The sequence below is a fragment of the Pristiophorus japonicus genome, chromosome 5 (assembly GCF_044704955.1).
Source record: "Pristiophorus japonicus isolate sPriJap1 chromosome 5, sPriJap1.hap1, whole genome shotgun sequence".
Classification (NCBI taxonomy): Eukaryota; Metazoa; Chordata; class Chondrichthyes; family Pristiophoridae; genus Pristiophorus; species Pristiophorus japonicus.
In genome coordinates this window covers 36896476-36908868 of record NC_091981.1, presented here as the reverse complement: position 1 = coordinate 36908868, position 12393 = coordinate 36896476, and the positions used below count along the sequence as shown (strand labels likewise).

At 44.8% G+C, this 12393-nt stretch overlaps 1 protein-coding gene across 1 annotated transcript in view; it reads right to left on the bottom strand.

Annotated features, from left to right (window-relative positions):
* Positions 1 to 11288, bottom strand: part of LOC139264298 (SH3 domain-binding protein 5-like) — a 60866-nt gene extending 49578 nt beyond the window's left edge. Inside the window, exon 1 of the mRNA XM_070880545.1 lies at positions 10690 to 11288. Coding sequence (XP_070736646.1) covers positions 10690 to 10761 — 72 coding nt within the window. The 5' untranslated portion in view covers positions 10762 to 11288. The remainder of the gene's footprint in view (positions 1 to 10689) is intronic.
* Positions 11289 to 12393: the final 1105 nt, after the last annotated feature.

Below are 12393 nucleotides of genomic sequence, written 5' to 3'. Positions count from 1 at the left end.
TGTTTGTTAAACATTTGAATAAAATATATTTTAAAATTATAACTGAATCATTTCCACCATTTGTTCCATTAACACAACAACATTATGGAACAGTCCAAACAGTAAACATGTTCCATGTGGAATAGTTGCCGCTGAGCCTTCAGGCAGCAAAGCGTTCACGGATGAACTGTTGGCGCAAGGCTAGAGCAATCGTTACAGGGGCATGACGACCCACCCTCCTCTACCGTCGTGCTTTGGGTTCAGGTAGTTGCATGGCTTCCTCGTCCTCCTCCTCCTCGTCATCTGCATTCTTCCTCATCAGCCACTCTCACCTCAGGTGGGTCTTCTATCAGCTGCTGCTGCCTCATGATGGCTAAGTTGTGCAGCATGTAGCACACAACAGTGAACTGACCGACAATCTCACGGAAGTATTGCAAGTAGCCTCCGGAATGGTCCAGGCATCGGAAACGCAATGTGCGGCATGTTATATTCCCGGTCAGCTTCCATCCGGTTTAGGGGAGTCATGAGCCAGGTGGCGAGGCCGTACCCTTTGTCTCCCAGTAGCCAGCTCTGCCCTTCTGGTTGCTGCTGAAACATAGCAGATATAGTGTAGGATGAATGCATCATGGGTGCTCCCAGAGTATCTCACATCAACTGACATGATGCGATGCATGTCGTCACAGATGAGCTACACATTCACGGAGTGGAAGCCTTTTCTGTTCCTATACATCTCGGAATCTTCCAAAAGGTGCTTGCAAGGCGATGTGGGTATAATCAATGCAGCTCTGTATCTTTAGGAAGCCAGCAATCCTGGAGAAGCATTGCCTGGGCGGTCATGGGGAACGTTATGTAGTCATTCCTCCAGGCAGATAGTACAGCAGTCACCTGCCAAATGCATGTTGAGAAATGGTGCACACATCCCCAGTTGTGGCCTCGAATGATCCAGATGCATAAAATGAAGGTGTAGCTGTAATCTTTACTTTCAGCTGACAAAGCAGTTCTCCCAACGCTTCTAGGGTGCAGGTCTGTTTTTACTAACTCACAGATCTCGGTTACAACTTTTTTGTGAAAATGCAGCCTTCTCACAGTCTACCTCACTCAGGTGCAGGTATGAACGCCTGTCTCAATATACCCGATGTGGGTAAGGCCTCCTGCCCATCATCCTACATGCTCGGAGGTTCCTCATGCGATGATGTCTAATCAATCGTTTCCTCCGCAGCACCATCATGCAGAAGGCTTGCACGAGGTATGGCATTGTCAATATTGCCCCCATAATTAAATAGTGTCATGTATCCTACATGGCTACTGTTGGTATTATCACAAGGTGTGCCACCAGAGGGCACAGCAGTGGGAGACTTGTAGGTTACCTGTACAGGTGTGCCTGGCCCAGGCCACCAGGTGTGATTCTCACTCTGGAGTTAGCAAATAAAAGGACTAAGGTCACTACAGTTCAAGTACAACACTTTGTCTCATGAGTCATTATTCGAGCATCTAAGGACAACAATTGGCGACGAGATTACGAACTTTCATGCAAAAATGGTTATCCTTGGTACGTTGCAGCAGTTCACTGATGGTGATGATTGGGATGCCTTTGTGGAGAGGCTCGAACATTTCTTCACAGCAAATGACCTGGCAGGAGACGACCCCCCGGCCACGCTGATAAGCGCAAGCTATCTTGCTAACCAGTCGTGGGCCCAATGACTATGGCCTCATCAGGGACTTGCTTGCACCAGTGAAGACAACGACCAAGACATACAAGGAGCTCCTAACCCTGATTCATGAGCAATTCAAGCCCAAGGAGAGTATCCTCACAGCCAGACACCGGTTCTACACCCACCGACGGCCTGAAGGCCAGGAAATCGCGAAATAGGACGCAGACCTCAGGAGGCTGGTGGCACCATGCGAGTTCGGCAACCACCTCAACGAAGTGCTGCAGGATATTTTTGTCATTGGATTCGGCCAAGAGGGCCTTCTTCACAAGCTACTGTCGGCAGATACCAGAGTCACACTGCAGAAGGCCATCTCTGTGAGCCAGGCATTCATGACCGCGACCTGTGGCTCTAGGCAGATGACTCACCCTCAGGACTTAAACCCGGCAGATACTGTGCACAGAGTGGCGCTGTTTGGAGGCTGGACTTGAGCGCGAACCCAATCAGGGGAGAGAGAACAGGCTCCCCCCCCCCCGAGTCCCTTAACTCAGAGTCCGCCGAGGGGGTATAATCGAATAGTTCCACGCTGGCGTTGTGGAGGGAATCACAGGGTTCACCAGTGCCGCTTTAGAGACTATGTATGCAAAGGCTGCAGCACAAAGGGCCACCTCCAGCAAATGTATAAAATAAATATGACTCACTGTGTCGATGAAGAGTCTGCAGATGGCCATGAATCCAGCGTGGATTATGAAACGATAGGCAGAGAGGCAGCTCAGCCCCACGATGAGGTATATAACATGTTTAACTGCACCACCGAGTCTTCCCCGCTAAAGATGGAAGTTAAGATAGATGGCATTCCAGTCTTCATGGAAGTGGACATGAGGGCGAGCCAGTCAGTAATGAATCAAGAAGCCTTTGAGAGACTATGGGACAATCAAGCTGAACAACCCAAGTTTGTCCCAGTTCAGGCAAAGCTGCGCACCTACACCAATGAAATTATCCCAGTCGTTGGTAGTGCGAATGTAAAGGTACTCCATGATGGCGCGGTGCACAAGTTACCTCTGGATTGTTGCAGGTGAGGGGCCAATGCTGCTCGGCAGAAGGTGGATGGAGAAGATCCATTGGAAGTGCGAAGACTTCAACCCTCCAGCGATCGACGTCCTCCGCGTTCGGAGGCACAGCAAGCCCTCACTTGAGGGTAGACCCGGCACCAGAGAGCAGACCAGCACAGCACCCGAGGCACAGACTGCTCAGCACAACTGCGTGGAGATGATCCAGCTGAGACGACCCGAACGCATCTTCCAGGCTCCAGTGGCAGGACTCCGGAGGAAGAAAGGCGACTTCCCAGCTTCGGTGGCAGAACCTGGGGAGAAGAGGATCACCGCAGTCGATATCGTGGATGGAGGAAAGATGGCGCCAAAACCACGAGGTGATGTGAAGAAAAAGATGGCCGCGGCCAGACCACGAGGTGCAGCGCTGCTGGAGCAACATGTGGCACCAAGCTGAGAAGAGGATTGGGGTAAAGCAAGAAAGGCTCTCTTAAAGGAGGCCTGCAACCCACCAAAATTAAAAGGGACAGTTCCACACATTCAAGCAATGTAATAGCAACTGTAAGTTAGAGACAAAATGTGTAACTAACAATCAGAGTTGTGTACATGCAATAAGCAAGGAAAAGTCACACGATCATGTAAAATGTGCATCTGATGATCTGAATTGTGTACATGCAACCAGCGAGTAAAAGTTGCGCGATTGTGATCGGAACTAGAGTATCCATCATAAGTAATGAAAAGTTGTGCAATGTAGGATTTCAACTTCACACAGCCAATGCAGCAGGCAGGCACACATCGGGAGCACACAGGTCCAGCGAGCTACCCAATGCTGTAGCCTGCGTCCCTGGGACCAGAGTTATGCACCATGGAGTGTGGCCACAAGTAGCCAACACACACGAGCTGCAGAGCAAGCGACCTCAGTAGGGCAACGGCACCAGTATCAATACCCCGCCCCTGATCGGCTCCACCTCTCAGGCACCAACCACCACGAGCCTGTGCTAAGGCGCAGTCCCCATCGCCACTAAAGCCATACCCGTAAATGAAGGGTTACCCGCAACAGTTTCCCCAAAGGGGATTGGGACCAGCCAGGATCCCAAACCAAACAACGCCCAGGCAAGCAAGTCAGCAGTTCTCTGTGCACTGCTAGATGACAGCTCCTCATGGAGCAGCAGCGACTTTTGAAGTGTATTCACTGTTGTAATGTAGGAAATGTAGCAATCAATTTGCGTACAAGCAAGCTCCCACAAACAGCCATGTGATAATGACCAGATGATCTGTTTTTGTTATATTGATTGAGGGATAAATATTGGCCAGGACACCAGGGATAGCTCCCGTGCTCTTCTGCGAAAATAATGCCATTGGATCTTTTACGTCCACTTGAGAGAGCAGACGAGGCGGTGGTTTAATGTCGCAACCAAAAGACAGCACATCCAACAGTGCAGCACTCCCTCAACACTGCTCTGGAGTGTCAGCCTAGATGTTTGTGCTCAAGTCCCTGGAGTGGAACTTGAACCCACAACCTTCTGACTGAGAGGCGTGAGTGATACCCACTGAGCCACAGCCGACACTGCTATCCGTTCAACTATTTGTCCCGACTCCAAATGCTCTAATCTTTGTCATGAGCCGACTGTGTAGTACCTTATCATTTTGAAAATTTAAGTATTTGACATCTACTACATTACCCTTGTCTACTCTATCCATTACCTCTTCAAAGAATTCTATCAGGTTAGTTAAGCAAGACTTAGCCTTTTGAAATCCATGCTGACTATTTTTCATTATATTTTGTGTCTCTAGAAGCTCTTCTACCACTTATTTTAGTATCGATTCCAGTATCTTTCCTGTCTCTGACATTAAATTGTCTGGTCTATAGTTTTTTTCTATCTCCCCTTTTGTATATAGGAACATTAGCTGTCCGCCAATATATATTCTATATAAAAACCATCCAAAACCCTGGTTAGATTCCAACCTGTAGCTCACTCCTGGGTATCTGTTATTCTGTGTAAACCACCCAAACTACTCGATTAGGTTCCAGTCATTAATTCACTCCCAGGTATCTGCTACTGTATACTCTACCTGAACCCCTTGATTAGATTCCAGCCGATCACTCACGATCAGGAAAATGACATTACACAGACAATAATGGATACTTTGGAGGCATCATGGTTTTCTAATTGAGGTATTCAACTCTCAAAGTTTAGAGCTGAAGGCTCCAGAATAGTTATTAGTTACCGTGTATCATATAAATTAATAAGCAGTTTTCTCCATTACCTATTGGTCCATTCTGGCGAATATCCTTGTAGGTTATTGTGTTGATAACCTACAAGGATATTCGCACCATAACATTCGTGATTGGGACATCGTGACTGCAAGCTCAGATACATGACATGCTGCCAGGATATTGTTTAAAAATACTGAAACTATAAATATAGCAGATGCAAACAGTGACATCCACCCCAAGCAGAAAAGTACTTAACCAACAAAAAAATGCAGAGCGGAACACTGCTTAACTAAACGGCTTGATTTTGATAAACCGCATTTAATACAGGTATTCGTAAAGCTACTAAATTAGACTAGTTAGAGCAAGTAGCACTGTATTTCAAGCCTCACTAATGTTAAAATACAAATAAGGCCATTTCACACGCATTTAAGAACTAGAACCCAAGTTGCTAAGTTGAGGGAGGTGATTCTACACCTATATAGCATCATTCGTTAAATGTTTGGGGCTTTAAAAACTGGTGGTCAGGAGCAGATGAGGGACAGACAACTCGTGTTAAATTTACCCTGCAACAACGTCACGAACAAAGAGTATGAATAGAATTCAATCTGGAGACTGCACATCAACTTTCACTATCTCGCTGACAGCTTACAAAAATAACTGCCTCACTCTGTGTAGCAGCAGCAGTTTCACGTTAAATAGGGACTAGGGAGAACAAAGAGACATCATGAGGAAACACATGAAGCTCCTTTTTTGGGCAATTCAACTGAGCACAGCACCTTTTGGTAACATGTAAGCCTCGACAGAGAGTGTGAGCAGGCTATTTAATGGTGGGGGAGGGGAAATCATAGCTGAGCCAATTCCTATCTTCAACCATGTCACTCACGCACAGATCTGGAAGGATTCTCTGGATAGTGATCAGGAGCAGGAGCCCTGGCTGATGTTCCCTCTCCTAACCTAGAGAAAATTAAGTGAGCTATAGCACCCCTTCCACCGCCATGCAGATCTGCTAACCCAGGGCAAGCCTACAGTTGAACGTGGGACCTTCCTGTTCCCGCCGCCTCAGTGACTCACTGGATAGGCGTTTTATTTAATTTATTAGGGACAGTATTGTGGTAGAGTATTGGAGGACTGGCATTCAGTGCCACAGAATAGGGGGTTATAGGTTTAACTCCCCTCATTCCCAATTCAAGCTACAGCAAGTTAGAGGATGGAGTGTTGAAGGCATCATGGTTATCATACTGGACAAGCAACCTGGAAGTTGTGAATTCAAACTGAGTTCAACAAAGCTGGTCACTTATGAGCTAGCACCAAAATAAAACAAAAAAAGTCAACGAAAGCTGCTATAAATAGCCAACTGGTTCACCAGCACCCTTTAAGGAAGAGAACTTGCCACTCCTTCCCAGATGGGTCTACATGTGACACTAGCCCACGCTATGCAACGGACTCTTAAAGCCCCCTGAAGTGGCACAGCAATCTACTCAGGTGTCTAAGAATGGACAATAAACAGTCTTGGAAACATCACCTCGCAGAACATATAGGGAAAAAATGGAGCCAGTGGCATTTCCTGGCAGAAGGAAGACAAAAATTGCACAGGATAGACCAGCCCAAGTAGGTCCTCAGGCCTTTTAGTGGCAGGCCAAAGAGGCCATTGACAGAAGTCTAGGAGCAGTCAACCTACTCACCCCTCACAACAGCAGAGGCAAGAGTCCACGTGACTGAAGATCAAGGAATTAAAATTGCCACACAAGACAAAAATGAGTTGGAGCTGCATTTAAAGAGAATAGGGTACTCACTGTGGCAATGAGGCAAGACATATTGGTGAAAGTTTCCAATTGCACCTACACTAGATTTTGATGGGAGTACAATGAAAGTTCAAAGTTATTAGAACTCTCCTCTGGATAATTATGAGCACTTCTATCAGCAAGACCTGCTTTGGGATTATACGCAGAGATGCTGAAAGATCTATACAGGATGAATTGTAACCAGCTAGACTTTGATATTTTGCTTCTACAGCTTTATAAACTAAGTTAGGCCTTAGCTGGAGTATTATGTCCAATTCTAAACATCACACTTTAGGAATGATGTGCAGGGCTATGGGGGTGCAACGCAGATTCACCAAAATGATACCGGTGCTAAAAGGGTTAAATTATGAAGACAGGTTGCATAGAGAGTAGTCTTGTATTCCCCTGAACATAGAAGATTAAGGGATAATCTAATTGAAGTGTTCAGGATGATTAAAGAAGTTGATGGGGTAGATGGAACTCTGGTGAGGGAATCCAGAACAAGGGGCCATGCCTTCCCAGGGTCTACATGTGACACTAGCTCACACTATGTAACAGACTCTTAAAGCCCCCTGAAGTGGCACAGCAATCTACTCGGGTGTCTAAGAATGGACAATAAACAGTCTTGGCAACATCACCCCGCAGAACATATAGGGAAAAATTAAAATGAGAGCTAGGCTGCTCAGGGCTGATATCAGGAAACACTTCTTTACACAAAGGGTAGTGGAAATCTGGAACGCTTTGCCCCAAAAGGCAGTTAATGTTATGTCAACTGAAAATTCCAAAACTGGAGATTGATAGATTTTTGTTAGGCAAGGGTATTAGGGTTAGGGAACCAAGGCGGGTAGATGGAGTTAAGATACCGATCAGCCATCATCTAATTGTCTGGTGGAACAAGCTCAAGGAGCTGAATGGCCTACTCCTGTTCCTATGAAAAAGCAGGGGAGTGGGACTAATTGGATAGCTCTTTCAAAGAGCTGGCACAGGTACGATGGGCCGAATGGCTCTCTGTGCTGTATGATTCTATGAATTCAATTCCTCATATAGCACAAATGCTAACCTATGAAACCAAAAATTAACCCCCAGCCTGGTTCCTCATACAGAAACACATGTACCTTACACAAAGCCAGATATGAAAACCCAGCACTTAATTCCTCAACTGATGAGGAACCAAGATTTAAAATGTCTTGTTCTCAACAGGTTAGGTAATCCCAACATGTAAAATTTCCAAATCACTCAGCATCTGCACAAAATACAGTCCACAATTAAAAAACACTTAAGCCTGTCAAGGAACTATCAAGCCTTAAACTCCAATTATGCTTTTTGAAACAGTGCCAACATATTCTGAAAAGATTATCTTCACTTAATTGCAGGCATTTGAGGGGTCATATTTTCTTTTTAAAAACACAGAACTTACTTCAATTGTGCTTTAAAAAAATAAAAAATCACCAGTAACATATCAAGTTTTTACTTAAGTTAATGTTTAATAATAGTCGAGGGACTGCAGTGAAGAACATTAATGCAATGCATTTTGTAACAGCATTAATGCAATCATCGTCTATCTGAGCATAATCTAAAGTCCAGTTGCCTCACTTCTTATGCTGCTTTGGAAGCTGGATTTTTCCCTACTTTCATTTTTTATTTTGAATCCAGATTACTCCATTTTAGGCATTAGCCATGGCTCAGTGGGTAGCACTCTCGCCTCTGAGTCAGAAGGTTGTGGGTTCAAGTCTCACTCCACAGACTTGAGCCCAAAATCTAGGCTGACACTCCTGTGCAGTACTGAAGGAGTGCTACGCTGTTGAAGGTGCTGTTAAACAGAGGCCCTGTTTTCACTCTCAGGTAGATGCAAGAAGTCCCCTGATACCATTTTGAAGAAGAGTAGGGGAGTTCCCTCCGGTGTCCTGGCCAATACATATCCCTCAACAAACATCACAAACAGATTATATGGTCATTATCTCATTTCTGTCTGTGGGACCTTACTGTGCGCAGATTGGCTGCTGCATTTCCTACATTTTAACAGTGACTATACTTCAAAAGTAATTAATTGACTCGAAAGCACTTTGGGAGGTCCTAAGGTTGTGAAAGGCGCTATATAAATATGGGTTATTTCTTTATTTTATTGAAGAATATAATGAGCACAATGGGAACAGCAAACGATAAAGTCGCTGTTCGATTAGTGTAACTCTATAATCAACGTTTTCGTTAAGCTGCGCAGCGTTCAAGGGACTCCCACGGCTGGCTTGCCGTGCATGCGGGGTATTTTGAATGGCCAGCGCAGTCTCTTAAAAGGGACCGCATGGCGTCAAAAGAAATTAGAGGGAACATCGCTGATATCATCAAATTGGAGACACCGGGTATAACAAATTATGACCGTAGACTACAAAAGAAAGAGGGACACAGATAATGTAGCAGGCTGGGGAGATGAGAGGCAAATATAGTTATGTTGAAAAACAATAAGTATTATCTTTTGGAAGCAAGAGCAGTAGGGAAAATACACACACCTTAAATTGATAAGATTTTACAATGGATTGGGGGCTGTGGTGTGCAGCTGCAGAAATCATTACTAGTGGCAGTATACAAGATACGGCCACTAAATAAAACAAACCAAATCCTACATCTACAGGAGTTAATGTCAACCTTGTACAAGACCTTAATTAGGCTGCAGTTGAATATGGTGAACAGTCTTGGGCAGCCCATTATAGGAAGAATATTATATCAATAGAAAAATGCTGAGTGATTCACCAGGATCTTACCAGGAATGTGGAGTTACAGTATTTTTAACTCACTCTCAGGATGTGGGCATCACTGCCAAGGCTGTTGCTCATCCCTAGTTGCCCTGAGAAAGTGGTGATACAACCGAGTAGTTTGCTAGACCACTTCAGAGGGCATTTAAGGGTCAATCACTTTGGTGTGGGACTGGAGTCACATGCAAGCCAGATCAGGTAAGTATGGCAGGTTTCCTTCACTGAAGGACATTAGTGAACTAGTTGGGTTTTTAATGACAATCCAACAGCTTCATGGTCACTTTTACTGATACTTTTCAAGCTCTGAATGTCACTAGGAAAACCTCAAACCCTGAAAGCAGAGACCCACTAATAAACAACAGAGGGCCTGGACAAACTGCAAAATGCATGTTGTTTACAAAAAATAAGTTGTTTTTTTAAAATGACAATTATGCAATCTGAGTCCAGGAAGCAATCAGTGGTTGCCCTGCCCACTAATGATGAAGAATTTCTAGCAGAGTTGCTGTACGCCATGGTCATCCAAGCGCAGAGCAATGTTACGTGCCATGAGGCTGTATTGCCAGCTTTCTTTGCTGCAGTGTGGTTGGGCAGAAAAATCTTGTGCAATTTAATAGCTAGTGAGAAATGTCCAATTAAAAGAAATTCAGATTTAATCACTGCAGATGAAGAAAACTGCTGTCCACATGCACCACAGATAAAGCTTTAAGGTAGACAAACAAATAAATCAATAGACAAGACAGGCAGATAGACAGAGAGGCATAGAGAGACAGAGATAGGCAGACAGGCAGAGGGATGGTAAACCTATTTTAAAACTGCAGCTATCAATGTCGCAGCTAATACCAGTTTAGGACAGGCTGTTAAATGGTTCAAACATGACAATGTATTTGAGATATTTATAATTAAACTAGTATTAAAATCCCACATATTTTTGACTGCAAATTGATGTAATAAAGAGGGCTAAACTCTTGGAAAACTTTGAATCTGGTTTGACACAGTCATATCCCATTTCTGATACTGGGTAATAATACCAAGGGTATTACAATACTGTTTATATTACACTGTAGATAATACAAGGGATCTTACTGTAGATTATAACATAGGGGCTCTTACTGTAGATTACACAATCGGAATCTAACACTGTGTTCCCATCCCTGAACAACTTGTATTTAGCATTCTTTCGGTTATGCAATGAAGCTTTAAAATAAAACCTAGCCACAGGACTGCAATCAATCGAATAATTACACAAACATTTTACAAAATAATTACCTGAATTCTTGGATCGACTTCTTCCTCCTCTGGCACGTCTAACTTCTCGTTCTTTTTCGACAACCCGTCCATTTTGTTACTTATATATTTAGATTTTACAGAAATATTTGTTTTTTTAAAGAAATCCAAAGATGGGATTGAAAACCTTAAAGGAAAAAAGAGAACGAACCGGGGCAAAGTGAGCAGGATGGGTCCGGGTACCGGGACTGACTGGGACTCACCGCCGGGCGCTGCTCCAGCAACATCTGGAATGCATTCTTAAACTAAAACAAGCTCCATTTAACGAGGGAGCACAGCTCAGGCAGAAAAACCTACCAATAATTCAACATTGAAAAATGGCCAGAGGAAATACGCCGCCCTCTCGGTTTCACCCTCCGCCGTTCGGAGTCCCCAACGCGACTGGGAAGAGGGGGGGGGGGGGAATAATAATTCAAAATCTTTCTATAGATATATTCCGCTATTAAAGGAGGCTCCGCTCTCCTACAATAGGGAGCTTCCGCTGCCCATTCAGAGGGAGTCGGAGCGGCCGCTGCCCCGATTACCAACACTCGGATTCCTCACTGCGCCGCCGCTGCGCTCCGCCCCTTCCTCCTGCTCGATTTTTGCTGCCACCGCTTTGTTACAGCGAAAAACTGGTGGTGACAACTGGGATCCGCCTCCTTCCTCGCAACTCACTCGCTGAAACCCTTGCAGGAATACAGCCACCAATTCAACCCCAACCTTTTCATATTTAGCACACTTGTTCCTTTGCTTTTTAAGGGCTTAATTTTGTTGTTGTTGAAATTTTGGTTGCACGTGGGTTTTTTTAAAAGTCTCTTTATTTTAGAAATAACGGACCAGGATTGCATCACCGATCATGGCTACTGCCCCCTGGTTCTTATTGAAATCCGGCTGGAGTGCTGAGGCGGAGAGTGGGATATTTCTCTGCTTTGGCCACCGGGTGTCAGGGTCAGGCATGCTAGGTCGGGTGTGATACAGAACAGATGGCAGTTTGAAACTCACTCACTGCCAGCCTTAGTAACACTCACCTGCCGAGTCAGAAGGTTGTGGGTTCAAGTCCCACTCCAAGACTTGAGCACAAAATCCAGGCTGACATTTCAGTGCCAGTACTGAGGGAGTGCTGCACTGTCAGATGAGATGTTCAACCAAATGTCTGCCCGCTCAGATATCCCATGGCATTATTTTGAAGAAAAGCAGGGGAGTTATCCCCGGTGTCCTGGTCAATATTTATCCCTCAACCAACATATTATCTGGCCATTATCACACTGCAGTTCAAAAGTATTTTATTGACTGTAAAGCATTTTGGGATGTCCTATTAGGCGCTATATTAATGCAAGTCTCTCTTTTGGATCTGTGCCCTTTGAGAGCTAGTTAAAACTGCCCAGACCCGAGCTACATTGAGCACTACGTTACAGTCAGCTGGGACAGCAGGCTTGCATTCCAGCTCTCTAGGCTGGATTGAGGCACAGAGCAGAAGTAAAAAGACAATTAGTGTTCACTGTATCAGTGTGTCCTTTAATTGACTGTATTCCTGAAATGTAGGAATAAAAAAAAATACTGGCAGACACGAATTTACTGCAAACGCACAAAGCAGAATGTTCAAAGAAGAGGTTCTACAGATCGCAGCCTGCTGAAAGTCTGCTGATGTGGAGATTACGTTCAATCCCACGTTCACTTAAGTGGTTTGCGTTGGAGTAAGATTAC